This window comes from Macaca fascicularis, chromosome 20 (genome assembly GCF_037993035.2).
Source record: "Macaca fascicularis isolate 582-1 chromosome 20, T2T-MFA8v1.1".
Classification (NCBI taxonomy): Eukaryota; Metazoa; Chordata; class Mammalia; order Primates; family Cercopithecidae; genus Macaca; species Macaca fascicularis.
Genome location: NC_088394.1, coordinates 2,123,045 through 2,150,221, shown reverse-complemented (window position 1 = coordinate 2,150,221; position 27,177 = coordinate 2,123,045). Strand labels below are relative to the sequence as shown.

General features: G+C 56.6%; 1 protein-coding gene across 30 annotated transcripts in view; it reads left to right on the top strand.

Annotated features, from left to right (window-relative positions):
- UNKL (unk like zinc finger) overlaps positions 1-27,177 on the top strand; it is a 47,118-nt gene that overhangs the window by 5,349 nt on the left and 14,592 nt on the right. For 23 of the 30 annotated variants that reach the window (XR_012429597.1, XR_012429591.1, XR_012429594.1 and 20 more), the window contains 8 exons: positions 5,647-5,823; positions 7,416-7,549; positions 9,541-9,676; positions 11,276-11,393; positions 12,785-12,869; positions 13,796-13,881; positions 16,015-16,077; positions 20,993-21,170. Coding sequence is in view for 13 of the 30 variants with exons in the window: in XM_074028492.1 (XP_073884593.1) it covers positions 5,647-5,823; positions 7,416-7,549; positions 9,541-9,676; positions 11,276-11,393; positions 12,785-12,869; positions 13,796-13,881; positions 16,015-16,077; positions 20,993-21,170 (977 nt within the window). In the remaining 17 variants the exon portion in view is untranslated. Of the gene's footprint in view, positions 1-5,646; positions 5,824-7,415; positions 7,550-9,540; positions 9,677-11,275; positions 11,394-12,784; positions 12,870-13,795; positions 13,882-16,014; positions 16,078-20,992; positions 21,171-27,177 lie in introns of those variants that run through there. The other 7 variants (XR_012429599.1, XR_012429603.1, XR_012429601.1 and 4 more) reach the window with 2 other exon arrangements.

Sequence of the window (27,177 nt, the reverse complement as noted above, 5' to 3'; positions counted from 1 at the left end):
CTGCTGTCATCCCTTCTCTCCTCCTTCCATGGTCCCCCAGGTCACTTCTCAGCGTCCTCCCCAATTCTCTGTGGGCACCCCCTCCGATGCCTGCCCCCGTGGGTGCCCCCACTGTGCGACCTTTCCTAGGTGGGTGGCCGCCGCTTGTTGCACCCCAAGTCGTGCCAGTCCTGTGGGCATCGTGGGGATCCCGGGCCCCGACCCGCCTGGCTCGGGAAAGGCCTTTTGTTCTGCGGGACACGCCCCTCCCCTGCGCGCCCGCGATTGGCTGCCCCAGGTCACGTGTAGGGCCCCGCCCCCGTGGGAACTGTCCTGACATGGGGGCGTGGCAGCCCCCGTGGGGGCGGGGCCTTGAGACTGCAGGGCTGTCGCTGAGGGGCGGGGCGCTTGCTTTTCTCTTTAAACAGATTGTGGTAAAGAAATAGAAAAGACGCCCCGCGGGACCCCGGGCCGCTCCAGGGTCCCTCTTTTTTGTTTGTTTTTCTTTTGAGCCAGGGTCTGGCTCTGTCTCCCCAGCTGGAGTGCAGTGGCTCGGATCTCAGCTCACAGCAACCTCTGCCTCCCGGGCTCAGCTGATCCTCCCACCTCAGCCTCCGAAGTACCGGGAACCACAAGTGCGCCACCACCCCCAGCTAAATTTTTTTTTTTTTCTTGTAATTTAATAGAGATGGGGTTTTGCTGTGTTGCACAGGCTGGTCTCCATCTCCTGGACTCAAGCGATCCACCTGCCTCGGCCTCCCAGAGTCCTGGGATTACAGGCGTGAGGCGCCATGCCCAGCCTCTAGGCCCATTTTCATTGGGGAAAAAAAATCCACGTGGCCTGCAGCTGTGTAGCCACAGAACCAGTGGCTATCTGCCAGCCCACCCCTGCCCAGAAGAGCGCCCCTGCACTGTGGCCTGCAGCCACCCTGGGTCTCTTGTTCTCAGGAAGAAACGGGCTCACCCCATTCCTGTGGCGCAGCTTTTCCAGGTTGACACACAGGTTTGTCGTCTTTTTTTTGACAGGGCCTCACTCTGTCGCCCAGGCTGGATCTTGGCTCACTGCAACCTCAACCTCTTGAGCTCAAGTGATCCTCCCACCTCAGACTCCAGAGTAGCTGGGACCGTAGGCGCACACCACCACGCCCAGCGGAATTTTTGTATTTTTTATAGGGATGGGGTCTTACTGGTTTCAAACTTCTGGGCTCAAGTAACCCACCCATCTCTCCTCCCAAAGTGCTGGGATTACAGGAATGAGCCACTGCACCTGGCCTCTGTCTTCTTTCCAGAGCTCTCTTTGGTGGTGTCACCTGGCAGACCTGATACTTCCCGCTTGCCCTGTGGGACCTCCCCAGTCCCCTCCCCAGGGACCTCCCAACTCCTGTCTGGATGGGTCCAGGGTGTGCCTAGCTGGGTCTCCACTGTGCATTCTGTGAGGAACTGGTGGGAGGAGAAACTTTTCCAAGTATCCATTTCTTTTTTTTTTTGTTTTTTGAGATGGAATCTCGCTCTGTTGTCCAGGCTGGAGTGCAGTGGTGCAATCCCGGCTCACTGCAAGCTCCGCTTCCCAGGTTCACGCCATTCTCCTGCCTCTGCCTCTGGAGTAGCTGGGACTACAGGCGCCTGCCACCATGCCCAGCAAATTTTTTGTATTTTCAGTAGATGGAGTTTCTCCGTGTTAGCCAGGATGGTCTCGGTCTCCTGACTTCATGATCTGCCCGCCTTGGCCTCCCAAAGTGCTGGGATTACAGGCATGCGCCACCGTGCCCAGCTAACTTTTTTTTTTTTTGTATTTTTAGTAGAGATGGGGTTTCCCCATGTTGGCCAGGCTGATCTTTAAGTCCTGACCTCAGGTGGTCCACCCGCCTCAGCCTTCCAAAGTGCTGGGATGACAGGCGTGAGCCCCTGCGCCTGGCCAGGAGTCTGATCTGTTAAAAGATCCAATTGGAATATTTAATTTTAAAATGTTGAATGCCTTAGGACCTAAGGCATAGGTAAAAGATTTACTCACTTCAGGGTGTGTAGGCTGTTGCTGTTTAAACTGATCTCATGATGAGCTTGGGCTTTGGGAGCGAGAAGAAAGCCCGGGGCTGGCCTGGGGCATAAGAGCAATTTTTAAAACTCAGAGGCATCCGGGCACGGTGGCTCATATCTGCAGTCCCAATACTTTAGGAGGCCTAGGCAGGCGGATCGCTTGATCCCAGGAGTTTGGGACCGGCATGGGAAACAGAGCAAGATTCTGTCTCTACAAAAAATTAGGCCGGGCCTGGTGATTCACACCTGTAACCCTAGCACTTTGGGATGCTGAGGCAGACGGATCACCTGAGGTCGGGAGTTCAAGACCAGCCTGGTCGACGTGGTGAAACACCATCTCTACTAAATATACAAAAATTAGCTGGGCATGGTGGCAGGTGCCTGTAATCCCAGCTACTCGGGAGGCTGAGGCAGGAGAATCGCTTAAACCCACGAGGCGGAGATTGCAGTGAGCCAAGATTGCGCCACTGCACTCTGGCCTGGGTGACAATGAGACTCTTGTCTAAAAAAAAAAAAAAAAAAAAAACCGGCGGGGCGCGGTGGCTCACGCCTGTAATCGCAGCACTTTGGTAGGCCGAGGCGGGCGGATCACGAGGTCAGGAGATCAAGACCATCCTGGCTAACATGGTGAAACCCCGTCTCTACTAAAAATACAAAAAGATTAGCCGGGTATGCTGGTGGGCGCCTGTAGTCCCAGCTACTTGATAGACTGAGGCAGGAGAACGGCGTGAACCTGGGAGGCGGAGCTTGCAGTGAGCCAAGATCATGCCACTGCACTCCACAGCCTGGGTGACAGAGCCAGACCCCGTCTAAAACAAAACAAAACAAAACAAAAACCAATATAGCCAGGCATGGGGGTGTGCCTGTTCCTCCCATCCCCCGAGCTGTTTCTGTGCTGTGCTTTGGGGCCCCCTCAGCTGGAAGGGAGTCATGTACACTGCCTGTCCCCTAAGCCCGGTGGTTCTCGCACGTTCCCTGGGAACCAGCCAGCATTGCAGATCCATGGGCCTCGTCCATGCCAGCTGGGGGGACTGCGTGGGCTACAGGCCTCCCAGGTGATTTTGATGCACGTGGCTCGCAGTCTGGAGAATGTGTTAAGGGGGTCTGGTGCACCCTCCTTGGATTCAGGTAAGAGCTGCCTGAGGGAAGGGCAGCTTCTCACACTCCGGGATCTGGCTGCCTCCTATCCGCTGGTCTCGGTGGGTCCAGGGCATTGGAGCGTGAGGCAGAGCGGTTCCCGTGCACTGGGTGTAATCTGGTGGCTCTGCTCACTGATTGTCTCGGATGAATTTGAGAACCATGTGTGTCACCCGACCCCTGGGGGCTCCTGCGTCCCCTCCTTGGGCATCCGTGAGCTTTCTCTTAGGTATTCCCTCTCATTCCTAGGTGTCCATAGAGTAAGGCATTTTTCTAAAACTTCTTCCAGTTTTTCTTTCTTTCTTTTTTTTTTTTCTTTTGACAGACTTTTGCTCTTGTCGCCCAGGTTGGAGTACGCCCAGGTGGCGCGATCTCAGCTGACTGCGACCCCCGCCTCCCGGGTTCAAGTGCTTCTCTGCCTCAGCCTCTCTAGTAGCTGGGATTACAGGCACCTGCTGTCATGCCCGGCTAATTTTGTATTTTTAGTAGAGATGGTTTCACCATCCTGGCGAGGCTGGTCTTGAACTCCTGACCTCGTGATCCACCCACCTCGTCCTCCCAAAGTGCTGGGATTACAGGCGTGAACCACTGTACCCAGCTGGCTGCCTTCCTTCCTTCCTTCCTTCCTTCCTTCCTTCCTTCCTTCCTTCCTCCCTCCCTCCCTCCCTCCCTCCCTCCCTCCCTCCCTCCCTCCCTCCCCACCTCTCTCTCCCTCCCTTCCTTCCTCTCCTTTTTTTTTTTTTTTTGTGAGACAGGGTCTTGCTCTGTTGCCCATGCTGAAGTGCGGTGGCACAATCACGACTCACTGCAGCCTCGGCCTTTTGGGCTTAAGCGATCCTCCCTCCTCAGCCTCCCAAGTCGCTGAGACCACAGGTGTCCACCGCCACGCTGGGCTAATGTTTAAATTTTTTGTAGAGATAGGGACTCACTATGTTGCCCAGGCTAGTCTTGAACCCCTAGCCTCAAGCAATTCTCCTATCTCTGTCTCCCAAAGTGCTGAGGTTACAGATGTCAGCCAGTGTGCCAGCCCTTCCAAGGCTGAAAAATACCCCATTGTGTGGACGGAGGCCCACGTTTGCCCCGTTGTGTGGACAGAAGCCCACGTTTGCCCCATTGTGTGGACAGAAGCCCACACTTTCCTTACTGGCTCCATTGGCGCCCACTTCAGTGGTTTCCCCCCTTGGCTCTTGCGATTGACGCTGCTGTGAACATGGGTGTGCAGGTGTCTCCTGAAGACCTTGCCTTTGGGATTTTTGGATGTGTACTTAGCAGGATCGCTGGGTACCAGGGTAGCGTTCTAATTTGACTTCTGCTTGGCTGGCTCCTGGGGACCCTGAGAGCCAGCCGGGCACCCCTTCTTCTGCCTCTGTCCCCCTGAGCTTTCAGTGTCTGGCACATCACAGGTGCCCGTGGAGCCTGGGTTGGGCTCTCTGAACTCTGTGTCTCTATTTCCTGGCCTTAGAGGATGGGGCTGGACCTGGTGTTGCTGAATCGCTCTTGGTCCCCAGCCATCCCTGGCCGGAGCTGCTCGTGTCCAGGCTGCAGCCCTGTGCACAGCGAGGTGGGCGGGGCCCTCACGGAGCTCCCCAGCCGGAGCTGGAGGTGAAGGTTTGAGTCTTTATGTTTGGGGACCTGCAGTGATGGCCCCTGTCATCCTCTGCCTTGGCCCTCAGGCCACTCAGGGTGATTCTGTGACCAGTCGGGGCTCGGCACCATTGACTTCTCAGGGTCTTCTGTGTGTCCCCTTGCCTCCTTCTGGAGTGACCTACCTGGAGGTGCCCAGGAATGCCGGAGCGGTTTGTGTCATCTCTGTATCTCTGTTGCTGCTGCCTGCCTGTGACTTGGGCCTTGGCAGCTGCTTCCCCTCCCTGCTGCACCCCGTCCTGCTCCAGGAGCCGCCTGTGACTCCCCAGGAGCGTGGCTCTGGGCCTGCAGGTGGCCCATGGGATGGTGACGCTGCCTCACCTGTGCTGCCCACCACGCCATCTGCCTCCTCTTCTGCCCATGCCCCTCGTCTCCCCCAGCCGCGTCCAGGGCCCTGTGCTTATTCCCTCCCCTACGTCCCTCCTGGGATCCCTGAAAGCAGCAGGACACTGGGCAGGAGGGGCCCCCACTTTGTGCCAATGACTGGTCAGGAAGGTGAGGCAGCCTGTGTGCAGGGCGTGAACTCTCATTCCTACACAGGTTTAAAAGTTTATTTGGAACATTAGGAAGGATGAGCTTTGTGGAAATTCAGCGTTGTGTTTCCTGCTGTGTTTGGCTCACTGGGGGTTTGCGGTGGTCTGTGTTTGATTAGTTGGGGGTTTGCGGTGGTCTGTGTACCTTTGGGGACAGGTGCTGTGTTCAGGGTGTCTGTACTGATCAGAACAGGAATCTGGGAGAAGGGAAGGGAATTCACTGTTTGCCACGTGCTGATGGGGTGTGGACCCAGGGAGCTTAGTAGGGCTGCCTCTGGGTCCATGAGAACCAGGCATTATGTGCCCCTCTGTTCCCCAGGTGTCCCTACCTGCACCGGACAACAGGGGACACGGAACGCAAATACCACCTGCGTTACTACAAGACGGGAACCTGCATCCACGAGACGGATGCGCGTGGCCACTGCGTGAAGAACGGGCTGCACTGTGCCTTCGCGCACGGCCCCCTGGACCTGCGGCCGCCCGTGTGTGACGTCAGGTGAGTGAGCATCCACGGTGGGCACTCAGCCAGCGGCTTGCCTGCCTGCTGCTGCAGGCTCTGCTGGCCCAAATCTCTCTCTTCCAGAATTTGTTTCTGAGTCTGGATGTTAGTCCTTTTTTTTTTTTTTTTTTGAGACGGAGTCTTGCTGTGTTGCCCAGGCTGGAATGCAGTGGCGCAATCTCAGCTCACTGCAAGCTCCGCCTCCTAGGTTCACACCATTCTCCTGCCTCTGCTTCCCGAGTAGCTGGGACTACAGGCGCCCGCCACCACACCCAGCTAATTTTTTTTTTTTTGTATGTTTAGTAGAGACCAGATTTCACCATGTTGGTCAGGATGGTCTCGATCTCTTGACCTCGTGATCTGCCTGCCTTGGCCTCCCAAAGTGCTGGGATTACAGGTGTGAGCCACCTCGCCCAGACCTTTTTTTTTTTTTTTTTTTGAGGTACAGTCTCTCTCTGTCACTCAGGCTGGAGTTCAGTGGCACGATCTCAGCTCACTGTAACCTCTGCCTCCCAGGTTCAAGTGATTCTCCTGTCTCAGCCTCTTGAGTAGCTGGGATTACAGGTGCCGGCCCAGCTAAGTTTTGTATTTTTAGTAGAGATGGCGTTTCACCCTGTTGGCCAGGCTGGTCTCGAACTCCTGACCTCAAGTGATCCTCCCACCTCAGCCTCCCAGAGTGCTGGGATTACAGGTGTGAGCTACCAGACCCAGCCTTTGGATGTTACTTCTTTCTTTTTTTCTTTTCCTTTTTTGTTTTGTGGAACGGAATCTCGCTCTGTCACCCAGGCTGGAGTGCAGTGGTGCGATCTCGGCTCACTGCAAGCTCTGCCTACCAGGTTCACACCATTTTCCTGCCTCAGCCTCCCGAGTAGCTGGGACTACAGGCGCCCGCCAGCACACCGGGGTTTTTGTTTTGTATTTTTGGTCGAGACGGGATTTCACCGTGTTAGCCAGGATGGTCTGGATCTCCTGACCTCGTGATCCGCCCGCCTCGCCCTCCCAAAGTGCTGGGATTACAGGCGTGAGCCACCGCGCCCGGCCTGGATGTTATTTCTAATGAGACAATCCCTCACCTCTTCTCACTGGGTGTTTCTTCTCTGGGTCCGGCGGGCAGCTCAGTGGGGTTGAGGTTGTGAGGCACTACTTTCCGGGAGAACGAACTCCGCACACAGTCTGGGGCTGCAGGAAAGCAAATCCTGCCCAAAGAAGACTCCGCTCTTACGTGGGTCGGGCCGAGTGTAGTGGCTCATACATGTAATCCCAGTGCTCTGGGAGGCCAAGGTGGGAGGATTGCTTGAGCCCGGGGGGTGGAGGCTGCAGTGAGCCGTGGTTACGTCACTGCACTCCAGCCTGGGGGCAGAGCCAGACCCTGTGTCAGATAAAACAAAGCAAACAAAGTGAAGTGGTTGGGATTTGGATGAGGACTGTGGGCCAGGACAGGGGAGCATCTACACACTAGACGCCGTCCTGAACGTTCGGCTGCAGCCTCTCTGTGCAGTGGTGGGAGGGGGGCCTGCCCTCCAGTGACCTCGTCTCAGCTTTGGAGGCTCCAGACTCAGAGCCGTGACCACTGTGTCCTTGGCTTGCAGGGAGCTGCAGGCTCAGGAAGCCTTGCAGAACGGCCAGCTGGGCAGCGGGGAAGGGGTCCCAGATCTGCAGCCTGGGGTCTTGGCCAGCCAGGCCATGATTGAGAAGATCCTGAGCGAGGACCCCCGGTGGCAAGGTAACTCCACGGCCGCAGCTGAGGGCGGTGGGAGGGGCGGGCACAGCGCAAGAACAGCTTGGGCCACTCGGTTCTCCATGCTTTTCAGTTTATGTGCAGGGTGATCAGACGGGGAAACTGAGGCTCATGGAGTTCAATACCAACCCCTCCCCCACAGTGGGTGGGTGCTGAGTAGGATTTGGGCCCAGGTGCCTTCCCCACACCTGCTCTGAATCTCTGCAGCAACTGGCATCTCAGTGGGGTCAGCTATTGACCAAGTGGCCAAGGGGGTAGTAGCACAACTCCCCCGGAATTTGTGGGGCGTCGTGTCCCAGAGCCGGGGCACCCACCAGGCACCCACCAGGATGCCCAGCAGAACCCTCAGCCCTGCGCCTCTCTGGGGTGGTGCTCTAGACAGCAGCTTTCAAATCCCTGGGCTTGGCTGGAAATGCATGGACCAGAGGGCTGTCCCTCAGGGCTGGGGGACGTGCATTCCTGGCTGGCACATAGACGAGGTTATATGCAGGGGAGAGTTTGATTTGAAAAAAAATGTAGTAAGGCCGGGGGCACTGGCTCATGCCTGTAATCTCATCACTTTGGGAGGCTGAGGTGGGTGGATCACTTGAGGTCAGGAGTTCGAGGCCAGCCTGGCCAACATGGTGAAACCCCATCTCTACTAAAAATATAAAAAATTGGCCGGTTGTGGTGGTGGGCGCCTGTAGTCCCAGCTACTTGGGAGGTTGAGGCTGGAGAATCTCTTGAACCCGAGAGGTAAAGGTTGCAGTGAGCCAAGATCACACCACTGCATTCTAGCGTGGGCGACAGAGGCTCTGTTTTAAAAAAAAAAAAAAAAGTGGTAAAATGCACATAACATAAAATGCACCATTTTTAAGTGTACAGTTCAGTGGCATTTAGCACGTTTGCAGTGTTGTGCAGCCGCCACCTCTCTCTAGTTCCAGAACATTCCATCCCTGCGAAAGGAACCCCCTGCTTGTGAGCACTTCCTCCCCGACCCCTCACTGGTCCTGCACCACTGGCCTGCATCCGAGCTCTGTGAATGTGCCTATTCTGGACGCTTCGTATGGCAGCAATTTTTTTTTTTTTTTTTTTGAGACGGAGTCTCTCTGCTGCCCAGGCTAGAGTGCAGTGGCCAGATCTCAGCTCACTGCAAGCTCTGCCTCCCAGGTTCATGCCATTCTCCTGCCTCAGCCTCCTGAGTAGCTGGGATTACAGGCGCGCACCACCACGCCCGGCTAATTTTTTATTTTTAGTAGAGACAGGGTTTCACCGTGTTGGCCAGGCTGCTCTTGAACTCCTGACCTTGTGATCCACCCACCTCGGCCTCCCAAGGTGCTGGGATTACAGGCGTGAGCCACCACATCCGGCCCAGTGAATGACTTCTAAAACTAGGCTTTATTTTTTAGAGCAGTTTTCGGTTCACAGCAAAACTGAGTAGAAAAATAGATTTCCCAGACGCCCCCTGCTCCCTCAGCCTCTCCTGCCATGAACCTCCTGCACTGCGAGGTACGCTTGTTACCAGCAGTGAACCCACATTGAGGTGTGCTTGTCACCCAGAGGCTGTGGTGTGCATGAGGCTCAACGTGCAGCATTTCAGGGTGTGCGTTTCTCTGTTTTTTAGCATATTCACAAAGCTGTGCAACCATCTCCTTTGTCTAGTTGGAGAACGTTTTTATCCCCCATCAAGGAAGCCGCATACCCACAGCAGGACTCCCTCCCAACCCCGGTGGTCTCGGCTCCACTCCGCCTCTGTGGGTTCCCTAGTTCTGGGCGTTTGTTTTCACATAAACAGAATCACACCACATGGCCTGTGGGCCCGGCTTCCCTCACGGAGCGTGAGTCTTTGAGGTCCGCGTGTGCCGTGGCGCGTGTCTGCGCTGCCCGAGTGCTCCTGCAGCTCCTTCCGTTGGGGGACAGCCGGGTCCTCCCACCTTCGGTCTCCTGTGCCCAGCCTCCAGTCACGCAGCTCAGGCACCGTGTGGCCCATTTTTCAGACGCCAACTTCGTGCTGGGTAGCTACAAGACAGAGCAGTGCCCGAAGCCACCGCGCCTGTGTCGCCAGGGCTACGCATGCCCGCACTACCACAACAGCCGGGACAGGCGGCGCAACCCCCGGCGGTTCCAGTACAGGTGAGCCTGCGGGACCGAGCTCAGAGGACCCTGGCTGGTGGGCGTCCTTCCTGGCCCGTGGCCCGCACTGCCCACCCCGGGTTCTCATGGGAGGGCTGCCCTTGTGGCACCATCATCCCCGGGAGGGGAGGGCACCTCCAAGCACAGTGGCTGTGGGAGGCGTCATGGAGGCCCACGCGTCTGTCCCGGGGAAGGGCCTCCCTACCCATGCTCAGTGGCCCCCATGCAGTCCCCTACTGGGGCCCCTCTGCGAGGCAAGGGGTCGGAGCACTGCAGGAGGGATCCCCGTGTGCCCCACCTGTGCCTCTGGTCGCAGCCATGCTCTCCGGGCTGTGGGCCGCGTGCTGTCTCCTCGCCTGAGCCCCAGGCACTCTGACGTTGTTGTCACCTGGGATCGACCTCGTCTTCACAGCTGGCAGCTGGGACACCGGGTCCTTAGGCTGAGTCCACGGCCAACAACCCAAGGGTCGCCCTGCCCAGGGTGCACAAAGGACCTTCCTCCACTGCCTGAGCCCCAACTGTCCCTGTGTCTGGCCCGTGGGTTTGGTGCCTTGCAGCCTGCTTGCCTCTGAAGCCCCTTTCTCCTCCTTGCCCCAGCCCGGCCTCCTGGTTGTGCTTGGCCTGCCTGCCGTCTGCAGTTTGCACCTGAGACGGGGGTGGGGGGGTACAGACCCCACAGGGTGTCTAGATGACTGGATCATGGCCTTGGCCTCCCTGAGGCCCTGTCTGTGTCCAGCTCTTCCTTTGAGCAGAGAGCCACCCTCTCCTCTTCTGAATGACCTGGTGCTGCCTCATGTGCCCTGGAGGGCGCCTGTGCCCCCATGGGAAGGACCCCCCTCCTTGTTTTGCCACATTCCGTCTCCCTCTGAGCAGCGTCCAGGTTGAGGGACCTGAACGACTGTAGAACAAACCACAAATTAGTCTCTAGGTTTTTGTCATCACCCGTCATGGAAAGAAAAGAAAAATTCTTTTCTTCAACAGGCACTTATGTTTTCCATAAATCCAAGCCAGTTATAATAAAGCTGCTAGAAATTCTACGAAGAGTAGAGGATTTTGTTTCTTTATGAGACACAGTCTCTTGCCCAGGCTGGAGTGCGGTGGTGCATTTCAGCTCACTGCAGTAGGAACATAGGTAATTTGAAATTGGTGAGGATTTTTAAATCGTGGGATCAGAACTCTCACTTGCATTTTATAGAAGGTTGACGAGACAGCCCCGTGCTGTCCGGGTGCCCAGCCTCACTGCCCCCAGGAAGTTCGGCTGCATCTCCCCTGCGTTCTCCACGTCCGTGAGGGTGGCCCTGACTCAGACTCAAGTTAAATTCCATGAAGAACAGCCCTGGGGCTCCTGACCCCATCCTGGCACTGGCCGGGCCTGCGTGTCCGTGAGCGCAGAGCTGGGTTGCCGGTCACTCTAGGGCCCTAGGCCTGAGGCCCTCCTGGTGGGAGGCAGACACCTCTGGGCACACGGGGGCAGCCATGTCCTCCGTGTCCCCCTGACCCCTCCTCATCCCCAGGTCCATGCCCTGCCCCAGCGTGAAGCACGGGGATGAGTGGGGGGAGCCAAGTCCTCCATGTCCCCTGACACCTCCTCATCCCCAGGTCCACGCCCTGCCCCAGCGTGAAGCACGGGGATGAGTGGGGGGAGCCCGCACGCTGTGACGGCGGTGACGGCTGCCAGTATTGCCACTCCCGCACGGAGCAGCAGTTCCATCCCGAGGTACGTCCCTCCGGCCCCCCAGGTGCAGGGATTGCTGGAAGGCCCCGGAGAAGCCGAGGGTTTCACAGCGTGGCTCATCACACAGAAAGAACAGTGATGAACCTTGGCCGAGGGCTGGCGCGGGGCGGGAAGCCTGGGGGCGCGTGGGGGCTGTTCCTGCTTTCTGTCTTGCTTGCTGGCCTTCAGGCTGCGTCAGCCGGCGAGTCTCTCCGCTTGGCCTGCAACAGAAAAGAATCGTGGGAAAATGTCGATTAAATAAATGTCAATTAAAAACATACATATTCAGGGCTGGGCGCAGTAGCTCACACCTGTAATCCCAGCACTTTGGGAGGCTGAGGCAGGCAGATCACGAGGTCAGGAGATCGAGACCATCCTGGCGAAACCCCGTCTCTACTAAAAATACAAAAAAATTAGCCAGGCGAGGTGGCGGGCGCCTATAGTCCTACCTACTCAGGAGGCTGAGGCAGGAGAATGGCGTGAACTTGGGAGGCGGAGCTTGCAGTGAGCCAAGATCACGCCACTGCACTCCAGCCTGGGGGACAGAACCAGACTCTGTCTCAAAAAAAAAAAAAATTAGCCAGACATTGTGGCACGTGATTGTAATCCCGGATACTTGGGAGGCTGAGGCAGGAGAATCACTTGAACTCGGGAGACGGACGTTGCATTGAGTTGAGATCATGCCACTGCACTCCAGCCTGGGCAACAGCGCGAGACTCTCTCAAAAAACAAACAAAATGAACAAGTGAACGAGCCCCCACAGGTGCCTCGTGGTGGGAGAGCCGTGGGGTGGGGCCAGGCTGGAGGGCAGGAGAGAGGCTTCCTGCTGGGACCCAGGCAGGTGTGGGCACTGGGGACCAGGTGTGCCAGTGGCTGTGTCCTTCCCGGAGAGCTGCGGAGCAGGAGGGGCTGGGCCAGGCCCTCTGAAGGCGGACCGGGGGCTTCCAGGCCGGTCTGTCCCTTGCTGGGTCTTAAGCGTTGTTGACCCATGAGAGGGGCTATCACCCTAGGTGAAGTGTCAGTGGGTCTGGTCAGGGAACAGAGACACGTGCTGCTTTTAATAGGCGCTTATTAGGCACCTGCTGCATACCAGACTCTGAATTTGGTGCATCTTTCAGAGAAGATCAGCAGGGAAATGACTGCCCGTGACTGGAGGGCAGATGCTGCGGGAATGGCCCACAGGTGTGCCTGTTCCCTGTGGGTCGGCTGTGCAGAGAGGAGGGATGTGGGGACCAAGGGCACACGGTGGAGGAGGGCAGGGCCCACACCCCCCTTCTCAGGGTTGTCTTGTTATGACTTGGAGGTTCATCCTCTACCTTGGGATGATGCCAGCTGTGATCTTTCCACAGGATCCCATATCCAATCAAGTGTCTTCATTTCATTTTTTCCCCCAGATCTACAAATCTACGAAATGCAACGACATGCGCCAAACCGGGTACTGCCCTCGCGGCCCCTTCTGCGCCTTTGCACACATTGAGAGTGAGTGACCGTCCCTGTGGCAGCTTCACCTGAGCAGGTTCTGCGGCTCTGCAGGCCCTCACTGGAGTTACTGATGACCCGGAGCTGGTCACGAGGGCCTGGAAGACGGGCGGGAGCTCAGCACTGTGGTTGGGGGTGGGGGGTCCCTGACATGCCCATGGAGGCTCCCTGGGGTGCTTGTGCCACATGAGGCTGGGTTCCCTCCACGCTGGCGTGGGCCAGGCCAGGTGGAACCTGCAGGGACCCTGTCTCCAGGCACGATGGGGCCCCGAGCGTGGAGGCTGAGTCCTGGTGTGGGCTGGCTGGCGCCTCCACCTGCCTCCTGGGCATCCAAGCTGGGTCCTTCTACCCCCGCTGCCTGGGCCTTGCCCTGAGACTGCCATCTTGCCGGGCGCCCACCCAGGAGCAGCACCACCCTTGTGGAGAGAGGGGTCTGCCCACCCCAGCTCCCTCGGGGAGACAGCAGAGACCCTCGAGCAAGGGTGGCTCGGGCTGAGCCCTTGCTTTCCAGAGCCGTCCGCGGTCCAGAGGATGAGGGCTTAGCTTTGGCGATCGCGTGGTCCCTAATAAGTTCCCAGCAGCAGAAACAAGCCCCGGTGGGAACCCGCGGCCGCCTCCTCGCAGCTGGGGTTTGGGCTCCGGGTTTTCTGCCTGTGGTCGCAAGCTCCAATTTCCCTTTGTTTTTGGTTTTAGTAGGGAGGGCAGCTCTTGTTCACATTTTAAACATTGCTTTTCGTGGTAAAAACATGAAACACTGGTCTAAGGCCTGAGCGTCCCCTGTCATTGCCCGGCCGTCCTCTGCTGCACCCCTGAGGGATGATTGTGACAAGGCCGCGCACGCTCGGCCCTGACGTGTGGTGCAGAGACTGCGTGTTCCTGTCACCCACCAGTGGCTCTCAGAGCCTGCTGCTCCCCTGTCCTTGCAGAGAGCCTGGGGATGGTGAATGACTGGGGCTGCCGCGACCTCCACCTCACGAGTCCTGCCTCCACGGGCAGCGGCCAGCCGGGAAACGTAAGTGAACGGTGTTCCCGGGACAATACCAAGTGTCCTTTGGTTTAATTGAACTGTTAGGGATGTGGATGCATGTGAGTTTTCAGCAGTGTGGTCGCAGGCAGTCTGTGGAGTTTGTGGCTCTTCTAGAAGAGTCTAGAAAATCCTTGCCACTAGGCCAGGGGCGGTGGCTCATGCCTGTCATCCTAGCACTTCGGGAGGCTGAGGTGGGCGGATCACCTGAGGTGAGGAGTTCGAGACCAGCCTGGCCAACATGGTGAAACCCTGTCTATCCTAAAAATACAAAAATTAACTGGGTGTGGTGGTGGATGCCTGTAATCCCAGCTACTCAGGAGGCTGAGGCAGGAGAATTGCTTGAACCCAGGAGACGGAGGTTGTGGTGAGCTGAGATCCCGCCAGTTCACTCCAGTCTGGTGACAGAGCGAGACTCTTTCAAAAAAAAGAGGGGGGAAGGGGGGTTGGGCTCCTAGGAAGGTAAGGCTCTGGGGGAGACTGGCGGAAGATAAGAGTAACTTCAGTGAGGGTGGTTACGCAGCCTCTCCTCCTGGTGTGGAGAGGGGAGAGGGCACCTTCACAGGGAGTTCACGCCCGGCTTCGAGGCGGGAAGGGAGCGGAGAGCGGTTCCTGCGTCTGCTGTTTCTCAGCTGCTTTCAACTCGAAATAATCTTTTTCCCAGAGAGTGGCATGTTGTGGGGTGGGACGCTCTGACCCCTTGTGTGTGTCTTAGAGCTTCACGTGAGCCTCTGCCTTAGGCCCATGGCTCGGTTTGGGGTTTGACACTGTGGTTGGTTTGGGGAGTCTAGAGCTGGCACCTGCCTTCACACAGACCAACCCAAGGTCAGAGAGCCACGTTTAAATGTAAGAAATGGAACTCAGGGCCGGGCGCGGTGGTTCATGCCTGTAATTCCAGCACGTTGGGAGGCCAAGGCGGGTGGATCACCTGAGGTCAGGAGTTCGAGACCAGCCTGGCCAACATGGTGAAACCACCATCTCTACTAAAAATACAAAAATTAGCCAGGCGTGGTGGTGCATGCCTGCGGTCCCAGCTACTCCAGAGGCTGAGGCAGGAGAATCGCTTGAACCCAGTAGGAGGAGGTTACAGTGAGCTGAGATTGCGCCATTGCACTCCAGCCTGGACGACAGAGGGAGACTGTCTCAGAAAAATAAAAGAAAAGAAATGGAACTTAGGAGAACCGACAGGGAGCCAGCATATTCAGACGTCTCTTCTGTTTCATGAAACCTTCAAGATTTGGCATCCTTGGCCAATTGCAGTGGCTCACGCCTGTAAACCAACTACTTTAGGAGGCTGAGGTGGGACAATTGCTTGAGGTCAGGAGTTCAAGACCAGCCTGGGCAACAAAATGAGACCCTGTCTCTACAGAAAGCTTTGAAAAATTAACTGGGTCCACTGGCAAATGCCTGTGCCCCCAGCTTCTTGGCAGGCTGAGACAGGAGGATTGCTTTAGCCAGGGAGGTCACACCACCGTGCTCCAGCCTGGGAGACAGTGAAATCCTTTCTCAAAAAAGAAAAAAAATAGCATTTGTCTAAATTCTGAGCAGAGCTTACATCTGCGCGCATGTGTGTGTGTGTATACATATCTTTAGGAACCAGAAGTACTGCTGGGTAGGTGTGTATATATATACATACGCGTGTGTGTGGTGTTTTTTTTTTGTTTTTTGGAGACGGAGTCTCACTTTATCACCCAGGCTGGAGTGCAGTGGTACGACCTTGGCTCACTGCAGCCTCTACCTCCCGGGTTCAAGCAATTCCCTTTTTTTTTAATTTTTAATTTTATTTTTTGAGACAGAGTTTCACTCTTGTTGCCCAGGCTGGAGTGCAATGGTGCCATCTCGGCTCACTGTAACCTCCACCTCCTGGGTTCAAGTGATTCTTTTGCCTCCGCTTCTCGAGTAGCTGAAACTACAGGCATGTGCTACTGTGCCTGGCTATTTTTGGTATTTTTAGTAGAGACAGGTTTTCGTTGGCCAGGCTGGTCTCAAACTCCTGACCTCAGATGATCCACCCGCCTCAGCCTCCCAAAGTGCTGCCACTGTGCCCAGCCTGAATATGTATATTTTTAATTCACATTTCCTCCCCGCTTTTTCCTCACATGACTCTTTTTTATGTTGCAGGCCAAGCGGAGAGACTCGCCGGCCGAGGGCGGCCTGAAGGGCAGCGAGCAGGACAGCAAGCAGGTACAGGCCCCAAGGCTCCCCGCGGCCCTCATGCCTGCCGGTGCGACATTGCCTTAGGGCTGCGCTCGTGCATCCTTGGTCCCTCCCACTCTGGGCTCACAAAGCCGTCTAGTTAACATCTGCTTGTGACAGAATTAGCTCTCCCCTGGTGCCCCCGTGTTTGTCTGTTTGGAACATTCGTGTTATACCTTGGAAACAACAAAGCCAAAACCTCCTGCCGTTTACTGCTCAGGGAAATAAGAGGGGCCCTTTGGAGCCCATCTGTGTTACTTTCCTTGGGCTACAAGGGAAGGATGCGGATGGGGCCATTTAAACAGCAGAACTTGACTGGTGTGTTGGCTCACACCTGTAATCCAAGCACTTTGAGAGGCCAAGGAGGGCGGATCATGAGGTCAGGAGTTCGGGACCAGCCTGGCCAACATAGTGAAACCCCATCTCTACTAAAAATGCAAAATATTAGCCAGGCGTGGTGGCACGTGCCTGTAGTCCCGGCTACTCAGGAAACTGAGGCAGGAGAATCGCTTGAAGCCGGGAGGTGGATGTTGTAGTGAACCAAGATCATGCCACTGCGCTCCAGCCTGGGTGACACAGAACAAGAGTCCATCTCTAAGTAAATGAATGAATGAGGGAGTTTTGGTTGGGCATAGTAGCTCACACCTGTGGTTCCAGCACTTTGGGAGGCTGAGGCAGGAGAATTGCTTGAGCCCAGGAGTTGGAGGTTGCAGTGAGCCGAGCACTCCAGCCTGGGCGAGAGTGAGGCCCTATCTCAGACCAAACCAAAACCAAAACCACACCCCAAGCAGCAGCACGCGATTCTCTCTCAGTTCTGGGGGCTGAGGCTCCTGAGTCCCCCTAGGTGCAGACGCCGCCTCCTCCGTATCCTCTGGGTCACTCCTCTGTGTGTGGCATCCCGGGGTCTCTTCTGGCGACAGCGGCTGCGTAGGGCCCTGCCCCAGCACCTCATGTCATTGTTTTTTAGTTTCTTGAATTTTTTGAGACAGGGTCTGGCTCTGTCACCCAGGTGGGGTGCGGCGGCCCAGTCCAGCTCACTGCAGCCCGGGACTCCCAGGCTTGAAGCAGTCCTCCCACCTCAGCCTCCTGAGTCGCTGGGACCCCAGGCCCACACCGCCAGGCTTGGCCAATTTTTGTATTTTTTAAGAAATGGGGTCTCACTGTGTTGTACAGGATGGTCTTGAACTCCTGGGCTCCAGCGGTCCTCCTGCTCTGGCCTCCCAAAGTGTTGGGATCACAGGTGTGAGCCTCCACGCCCGGCCTAAGAACTCGTCTCACCTTAATTACTCCTCACAGGCCTATCTCCAAATTTAGTCACGCCGGGGGTCACGGCTTCCATGTAGGAATTTGGGGGGGACACGCTTGGTCCATAACAGACACTGTGCTGACTGAAACGAGCCAGGTACTGAAAGGCAGATCCTGTGTGATTCCACCCGCAGGAGGCCGCGAGTGGAGCCACATTCACAGACAGCAGGTAGCACGGTGGGTGCGCGGCCGGGCGGGGGAGGGAGCTGGTGTTCCTGGGGTCAGAGCTTCCGGCTGGGAGATGAGGCACTCTGGGGATGGATGCGGTGATGGCTGCACAGCGGCGTGGATGGAATTCATGCCACGGACTACACCGACCCGTGACCACTGTAGTAAATGTTATATTTCACCGTAATACAGAGAAGAAAAACAGGCAGGCAGTGCCGGTGTTAGCGGAGGTGCGGCGTCCCCACGGCGTCCTCACGGGGCAGGCGGTGCCGGTGTTAGCGCAGGTGCGGCGTCCCTATGGGGCTCTCGTCTGACGCCTCTCACCATGCCCAGCCCTCCTGTGGATGGGCCCCCATACCAGGCCCGTCGTGTGTGGCCGTTGTACCTTGGCGAACAAGGACTGACCTGGATGTTGATGATTTCAGGTGATCATTTGGGCTGAAGTCACAGTGTGCACATCACCCCGGCCAGCTCCCGGGCAGGGTCAGCATGGGGTCTGGGAGTTACTCAGCGCTGAGGCTTCCTCTCCCATCCCTCTTGGTTTATGGCCTCCAGTAGGCTGGGGAAGGCTCCCCGGGTGGAGTCTCTCCTGCAGACACCCCGGAAGGAGGCGGCCTTGGCTTCTCAGGCTGCTGCACTCACCCTGGGCCGGGCAGTGCTTTGGGAGCCTGAGGCCGCCTCCTAGCTGAGGGTCAGCCTGTGCCCAGCGCTCAGACCGGCGCTGCTTTGGGGGCAAATGTGGCGCCTGCACTGTGGTGCCCCCCGGCTTTCTGCGTTCTTGGGCTCTATGCAGACACAGGTGCGGGGCACAGGCTCCCTGTCTGACCCAGGGCAGGGCAGGCCTGCTCTGCAAACCCCAGCATTGTCCATGGCTTCTTGGTGGGCCCGGGCCCTTCCAGGCAATAGTCCCTAGGCTCTCCCTTATTTGGGAGGTGGCCTCTGGGCCTGGGTGATGCTCTGGAGTTGGGTTCAGGCAAGGACTGAGACGCCTACAGGGGTCATGGAGCTGGGAGAACATCCACAGGGGTGACTGTGACGCGGGCGGTGGCCTCTTGGCTACTGGTGGGTCAGGACATGGTGGACCTCAGCCTGGCGGAGCAGGGGCAGCTTGTGTGTAGGGACCGTGCCCCAGAGCAGGGACCCAGGCAGACCCTGAGACACAGGGTGGGCTGCCAAGAGATAGGACAAGGAGGGGGTGGGGGAGGGCTTCTGCGGGCCGTGCAGCTGTGCAGTGCCCACATCCCCGGAGGGCAGTGCATTGCCGTCCCTGAGCTTTTGGTTCTGAGTCACAGCTGCTGGATGCGGTGAGCTCGGCAGACTGCCCCACGTCACTCACCCCTTGCTGGTGCCCGCCTCCTCGGTCCCGCAGCCCGGGTGGCCCTGTCCTTTGCTGGTAGAGAAGGTCGGTCCCCTCCCTGATCCAAGCTGTCGGGGAACAAGGAGCTCCCAGGTGTCTGTGTCGCTCCTGGATGTCGGGTCACCGGAACGTCTGTTGGGAGGTCCTTCTCAGCCTTCCTGGGGCCACATCGAGGCTCTGGAGCAGAGAGAGGAAGCGCCAGGGGTAGAGGGCGGGTTGCCACTGAGATGGCACCAGGTCTCGAATCACCCACCGTGTTTCTGGGCTGCTTGCTAGAGAACGTGAGGCTTCCAGCAACCCTGTCACCAGGCTCACCATGGGTGATTGATGGGGGGTGTCGGCAGCGCCATGCATGGCTGGGAGGGTCCCTGGCGTTGCATGACTGGGTGGGTCTGTGGTGTTGGGTGCAGGAGTTACCGCCGTCCCTGATGCTGACGGGGTGGACTGTGGTTCCTTTTTTCACGGCTTGAGGGAAAGTGGTCTCCGGGCCAGGGAGGGGAAGTGGATTATGGACGAGGGGGCAGGCCCCATCTTGCACCTGCGAGGGGAGCTCTGGCGGCTGTCTCCAGAGTTTGCAGCTGGAGGAGACTGTTTTCAGAGTCAGTCACGGGGGCTCTGTGCACCTCCTGTGCCGTGGGCTGAGGGGCAAATCCGTTATCCAGAAGGAAGCCAGTGCAGGCAGCAGGACCGCAAGGCCACAGAAGCCTGGAGCCAGGTGCGTTCTTGAGGACTAGTCAGTGCCTAATTTCTCACCCTTAGGAAATGCATGTTAAAATTTCTTCGTTATGGACAGTTTTACTTAAGCAGGTGAACTAGTAGAATCATACCCCCCAAGGTTAACTTTTCCTGCATTACTTTTCAGCAAAACCCAAATATCATATCATTTCAACTGTAATATTTCAGTATGCAATTCATTTTTTTTTTTAGAAATAGAGTCTCTCTGTTGCCCGGGCTGCAGTGCAGTGGTGCGATCTTGGCTCACCGCAACCTCTGCCTCCTGGGTTCAAGCGATTCTCCTGCCTCAGCCTCCCGAGTAGCTGGGACCATAGGTGCCTGCCACAATGCCTGGCTAATTTTTTGTATTTTTAGTAGAGACGGGGTTTCTCCATATTGAGCAGCCTGGTCTCGAACTCCTGATCTCAGGTGATCCGCCCACCTTGGCCTCCCAAAGTGCTGGGATTACAGGTGTGAGCCACCACGCCCGGCCCTGGCTAATTTTTTTTGTGTTTTTAGTAGAGACAGCGTTTCACCACGTTGGCCAGGCTGGTCTCGAACTCCTGACCTCCAGTAATCCGCCCACCTCGGCCCACCTCGGCCTCCCAAAGTGCAGGGATTACAAACATGAGCCACCGTGCCTGGCCAGAAACTCATTCTAATCCAGCTTTTGATGCTCGATTTTGCAGTGACCTCGTAGGTGGCTCTGGGTCATTTGTATTGGGTGTTTTCTCGTGTGCAGCGCCCTGCCCGTTACTGGGTTTTATTCAGCACTGCTCTGTGTGCTTGCTCTTTTTCTTTTGATCTATTATCCACCAAATACAGACAATGTGAGTTGCCCCGTGTTTTACTTTCCCTGGTGATGAGGTCACAGGACCACGCTATGGATGTTTTAGAAGTGGTGCTGGGTCTCTTTTTAAGTCCCTGGGAGGACATTTCTCTGGGGGCCCCCACAGGTGCTCAGGAGCCAGTCCTGAGTGAGAGCTGGGGTGGGGGCACCCAGGAGGTGTGCCCCTTGGGCTGGCAGGCCCCTGGCCTCTGACACATCTTTCTGCACCTGCCGGATTGATTTTTACTGGCAGATGTCTACTCCTGAAACATTTTCTGCAGAAAAGCTCACGAGACACTTCCCAGAGGTGTCTGTGCCTTTCCCAAGTGCACCATAGCCCGCTGCCGTGCCCGTCCTGGTGTTTCTCCTCAGTGCGGTCAGAGTCCCTCCGGGTCTGGGAAACTCTCCCCGGGCCTCGCCAGGGCGTGGAAGTCGGCCACTGTCCCGTGGTGCTTTCTGCAGGGTGCTGACGTGGCGCTGCCTCCTCCACGCAGGGGGCACGTGCTGACGGTGTTTGTGTCTTTGAACAGAACCACCTGGCCGTGTTTGCAGCCGTCCACCCGCCGGCCCCCAGCGTGAGCTCCAGCGTGGCGTCCAGCCTGGCGTCCAGCGCCGGCTCCGGCAGCTCCTCCCCCACTGCACTGCCTGTGCCCCCCACCCGCGCCCTCCCGCTCAGCCCCGCTGGCAGCACCGTGGAGGCCGTCCTCGGTAAGTCCGGCACCATCCTCCTTTCTCCCTGACCTCCTTCTGTTCTCATGCTGTAGCTTTTCAGGAACAGCGTTTCTATTTCAGGACATGTTACAGAATCGTCATTTTTGTAAAGAAGCCAGACATGTGTTTTCGGTCTTTTGTCACTTTGGTTGTGTTGCACGTGGGGTTGTGAAAACAAGCCCTGGCTCAGAGAGGCTCCTGGTCTGGGTGCCACGGGCACTGGGGACGAGGAGCCTCCCTGGAGCCAGGCAGAGTGGGCGCCGCCCGGCCCAGGGACTGAGAACAGGGAGGTTGCTGACAGATGATGGGAGGCGTGGGAGTTGGCTGCCTGTGCGCCCAGTGCTGTGGGAGGCCGAGGCAGGAGGATCACTTGAGCCCAGAAGTTCAAGACCAGCCTGGGCAACATAGTGAGACTCCGTCTCTACTAAAAATAAAATAATTTGTCAGGCATGGTGGTGCACACCTGTAGTTCCAGCTATTTGGGAGGCTGAGGTGGGAGGATCACTTGAGCCCAGGAGGTGGAGGCTGTGGTGAGCTGTGATTGCACCACTGCACTCCAGCCTGGGTGAGAGAGTGAGACCAAGTCAAAAAAAAAATTGAAAGTAGGGGTTGTGGACCAGTGAGGGCACTGAAGGTGGGGGATAGTGATGGGGTGGGGAGCCCGGCGAAGGCTTAGAGTCGGGGGCAAAGCTGTGAGCACCTGGGCTGGCAGTTTTGGGAGGCCTTTAGCTGGAGGGAGTCACTGGGCACTGAGACACGTGATAGAGCTGGGCGGTGGGGACCCGTCGGGGCCTGGCTGCAAGCCCAGAACCTGGGGGGCAGATTCTTCCAGAAGCCCAGAGGGGGTAGAGTTCGGGGTGGGACAGTGCCAGGGGCTGGGCTGTGTGTGTCCTTGGTCCCTTTCAGCCCCTGGGGACAGGTTGGGGTGGTGGGGGACGCCTGCTGCACCTGTGCAGGGCTTTGCTTGCAGAGACGCTTGGTGAATGATGGGACGTGCTGAAGCCCCACATTCCATGGCCACCAGCGCCCAAGGGACCCAAACCTGCCTCTCCTGACAGTGACAGTGAGGGACATGGGGAAGGCCGCCACCTGTGCTGCTCTCCAAGTTCTGTCCCTGGGCTGGGGTGGAGTGGGATGGGGTTGGGGGTACAGTGAGGTTGGGCCCTGCTCAGCTCAGCCGGGGCCTGGAGCCCACCCCTTCCTCTTCTACATCTTCTGCTGTCCAGGGTGTGGTGGGGGAGCTGGGCATGGGATCAGGAGGACAGGGCTGCTGGGGCCACGTGGTGGGGGCCCTTGCTCCAGTGTCTGCATGGGCACACTCTGGGGACTCGGAGTGGGAGCCCGGCACCATCAGGGCCCGCGTCGATGCGGGAGGCGGCCCGGCGGCCAGACCCGCGATGACTCCTGCCCAAGAGCCGCAGCTGCCGGTCGTTGGTGGTTGCCCCATACGGAACTGCTCGGGCCTAGCTGCAAGCCTCCAGCAGCTCCATCCGTGCAGGCCTGGACGCCGCCGGCCAAGGAGGCCGAGGAGAGAGACTCTTCCCAGCGGCCACTTAGGCCACAGACTGCACCTCGGCAGGACGCTACACCAGTCTCATCCTGAGTGGTGTCTGCAAGGAAAGCCAGGTGCAGCTCCTGAGGCCCCAGGATGGTCCTCAGTCCCCCAAGCACCCAGGGCCCCGCTCTCAGCACCTCTGCAAGCCAGGTGCATCTTCTGGGCATGGCTCTCAGCCTGTGTTGCTGTGGGGCCGTCCCATCCCTACATCCCCTTGGGGTTGAGCCCAGGCCTTTACATTTTTGTTTTGTGTGTGGGGGGGTTTTTTGTTTTTGTTTTTGATTTTTTTTTTTTTTTTTTTTTGAGACAGAGTTTCCCTCCTGTTGCCCAGGCTGGAGTGCAGTGGCGCGATCTTGGCTCACTGCAACTTCTGCCTCCTGGGTTCACGCCGTTCTCCTGTCTGAGCCTCCGGAGTAGCTGGGATTACAGGTGCCTGCCACCATGCCCGGCTAACTTCTTTTTTTTTTGTTGTTGTATTTTTAGTAGAGATGGGGTTTTACCATATTGGCTAGCCTGGTCTTAAATTCCTGACCTCATGATCTGCCCACCTGGGCCTCCAAAAATGCTGGGATTACAGGCTTGAGCCACTGCCCGGCATGTGTGTGTGTTTTTTTGAGACAGAGTCTCGCTCTGTCACCCAGATTGGAGGGCAGTGGCGTGATCTTGGCTCACCGCAACCTCTACCTCCTGGATTCAAGTGATTCTCCTGCCTCAGCCTCCTGAGTGGCTGAGACTGTAGGCGGGTGCCACCATGCCCGGCTGATTTTTGTGTTTTTAGTAGAGATGAGGTTTCACCATGTTGGCCAGGCTGGTCTCGAACTCCCGACCTCTAGTGATCCTCCCACCTCGGCCTCCCAAAGTGCTGGGATTACAGGCATGAGCCACCACACCCGGCCTGAAGTTTTTAAAAGGTCTCTTTCCCAAACACTGGGACCTTTTGTGGCCGCATGCGTCTCTCCCTCGCAGCCCTGGTGTTCCTATGTGGGCTCTGTCGTGCACCTGCCGGAGAACCCTCCAGAATCCAGGACCAGTCCCTCCCTCAGGAGGCCATGGGGAGAGTGGGCATCCTGGATGGACCCAGCGCCCGTGCGGGGGGGCTCGGTCGGGCCGGGGCAGGGGCACAGGCTCAGGCCATGTTTGTGTGTGTTTCGTCCTCACTGGCTGGGAGCGCTGGGCCACCCCGCCCAGGGAAGGGCTTCTCGTTTCTGCCTTGCTGTGGAGGGCTCACCTGGTTTCAGGACAGGACTCAGACTTCCGCCCTCCGGTCTGTTTTGGAAGTCATCTTCTCCCGGAGCCTCTGTGGACGAGGAAGCATGTGGTGTGAGATGACTCCTGTTAGGGCTTCACCGTAGAGGGCAGGTTTTTAAAATCGTGAATACTCCATGGGCGGGAGCGCTGTGTTCATTTTTCTCTCATGCAGAAACAAGCCCACGTGTGTGTTCAGCTGGAAACTAGGGCATACATGCTGTTCCTCTGGAACCAGAGCGGTCTCAGGAGTTGAATGGGCTGGGGTGCCCACCCCTATCCCATTCCATTCCAGCCCAGGGACAGCACTTGGAGATCCCACAGGTGACGGCCTTCCCTGAGTTTGTTTTTGTTCGTTTTGGGGTTTTATTTATTTTTTTTTTTTTTTGAGACGGAGTCTTGCTCTGTCACCCAGGCTGGAGTGCAGTGGCCGGATCTCAGCTCACTGCAAGCTCCGCCTTCCGGGTTTACGCCATTCTCCTGCCTCAGCCTCCCGAGTAGCTGGGACTACAGGCGCCCGCCACCTTGCCCGGCTAGTTTTTTGTATTTTTTAGTAGAGACGGGGTTTCACCGTGTTAACCAGGATGGTCTTGATCTCCCGACCTCGTGATCCGCCCGTCTCGGCCTCCCAAAGTGCTGGGATTACAGGCTTGAGCCACCGCGCCCGGCCGAGGGGTTTTATTTTTTGAGACAGGGTCTTGCCCTGTCATCCAGGCAAGAGTGCAGTGGTGCAGTCAGCTCGCTGCAGCCTCAAATTCCCGGGCTCAAGAGACCCTCCTGCATCAGCCTCCCAAGTGTAGCTGAGACCACAGGCAGGCGCTATGGGCCTAGCTAGAACGTGCTTGTTTTAATTTGAGATCGCTATCATAAATGGGTTGTGTGATCCAAGGCCCTGGATCGTGCTGAATCACACCCTCAAATTCACACATCCCCATCAGAAACTCAGGTCAGGGATGAAGTCCACACAGTGGCTAAAGCTCCAGGAGGGTCTGGCCTCTGAGCAGGTGCTTTTGTTTTTCTTGCTCTGTCATGCAGGCTGGAGTGCAATGGCACAATCTCGCCTCACTGGAACCTCTGCCTTCCAGGTTCGAGCAGTTCTTCCTTCACAGCCTCCAGAGTAGCTGGGACTACAGGTGTGTGCCACCATGCCCGGTTAATTTTTGTATTTTTAGTAGAGATGGGGTTTTGCATGTTGGCTAGGCTGGTCTTGAATTCCTGACCTCAGTGATCCGCCCACCTCAGCCTCCCAAGATGCTGGGATTATAGGCGTGAGCCACCGTGCCCACCCAGGATTGATTGATTGATTGATTGATTGATTTTTTTTTTTTTTTTTTTTTTGAGACAGAGTCTTTCTCTGTTGTCCAGGCTGGAGTATAGTGGTGCAATCTCGTCTTACTGCAACCTCTGCCTCCCGGGTTCAAGCAATTCTCCTGCCTCAGCCTCCTGAGTAGCTGGGATTACAGGCACCCGCCACCACGCCTGGCAAATTTTTGTATTTTTAGTAGAGACGGGGCTTCACCATGTTGGTCAAGCTGGTCTCGAACTCTTGACCTCATGATCCGCCCGCCTCAGCCTCCCAAAGTGCTGGGATTACAGGCATGAGCCACCACTCCCGGCCACTTATTTTTTTAAACAAATAAGTATACATTCTGTTTTTTAAATGAAGTTTCTCTTCCCCAACCTAAAAGTAATGCTAGAATTTGAGCATAGCAGAAAAATATTTAGGAAAATTAAATCCTAAACAAGAGAGACCATCTTGGACTCTGCTTACTCTGGTGGAAAACAGAGCCAGGTGCGTGTGTGATTGACAGAGGCGTGGCTGCATCTGCATAGCTGACCTAACTCAGATGGACTGGAGTTAGCACATTTGGAGTAATTTTTCCAAACATTTTTTCATATCTGAGGTATGTTTTCGACCTCTTTTAGTATGTCACTCGCGATCTTGAAGCACGTTCTTTCATTGACTTAAATATTTCCTGAGCCGTGAGCTGTGGTTCACGCCTATAATCCCAGCACTTTGGGAGGCCAGGGCGGGTGGATCACCTGAGGTCAGAAGTTCGAGACTAGCCTGACCAACATGGTAAAACCCTGTCTCTACTGAAAATACAAAAATTAGCTGGGTGTGGTGGCTTGCGCCTGTAATCCCAGCTTCTCATGAGAATTGCTTGGACCACAAAGGCAGAGGTTGCAGTGAACTGAGATCATGCCACTGCATGCCAGCCTGGGCGACAGAGTGAGATTTGTTCTCAAAAAAAAAAAAAAAAAAATCCTGGCCGGGTGTGGTGGCTCAAGCCTGTAATCCCAGCACTTTGGGAGGCCGAGACGGGCAGATCACGAGGTCAGGAGATCGAGACCATCCTGGCTAACACGGTGAAACCCCGTCTCTACTAAAAAATACAAAAAACTAGCCGGGCGAGGTGGTGGGCGCCTGTAGTCCCAGCTATCGGGAGGCTGAGGTAAGAGAATGGTGTAAACCCGGGAGGCGGAGCTTGCAGTGAGCTGAGATCCAGCCGCTGCACTCCAGCCTGGGCGACAGAGCAAGACTCCGTCTCAAAAAAAAAAAAAAAAAAAAAAATTCCGAACCAGCTATTCAGAGGTGAAGCGATGGATTTTTTTTTTCCCCCCAGGATCGACATTGCCTTAGTTACAGGCAATGTATTGTTGTTGCTGCTGCGACTGAAATTGTGAGCTTTGCCACCCAGTGCCAGCCTCACTTTTTTCCTCTGTCCATGCCTGAGGCATCACTGTGAAGTTACATCCCTGCACTAGCCGCAGGCACCAGAGGCAGTGTCCTGCCCGCTGACCCCGGAGCACTCCTGTGCCCCAGGCTCAGGGACTCCCTGAGCGAGCGGGACTGTATGGCCCCAGGTGTAAGCCCGCCTGCCTGCGTGTGCATTTTATTAGCTGTTGTGGAGGGTTTTGGGCGAAGCAGGCGTGTAGACTGGGTCATTTTTTCCTTGTTAATAGTACAGTTTCCTTCAGGTTGTAGATATACCGTGACTGAAGCACGGAACAGAGAAAATGAGCGGATTCTGTATTTAAGAGATTTAGTGAAAGCGTTTCAGGCCCATCTGATAGGTTCCATTTGCCTTCATCTTCCACTTCGTAGGAATAGGTTTCAGATTAAGAGTGACCTGCGAGCTCCGTACCCCGCGTTTAGATGGGGCTGGGCGGGCACGCGGACTTGGGAGGGAGGAGGGTCCT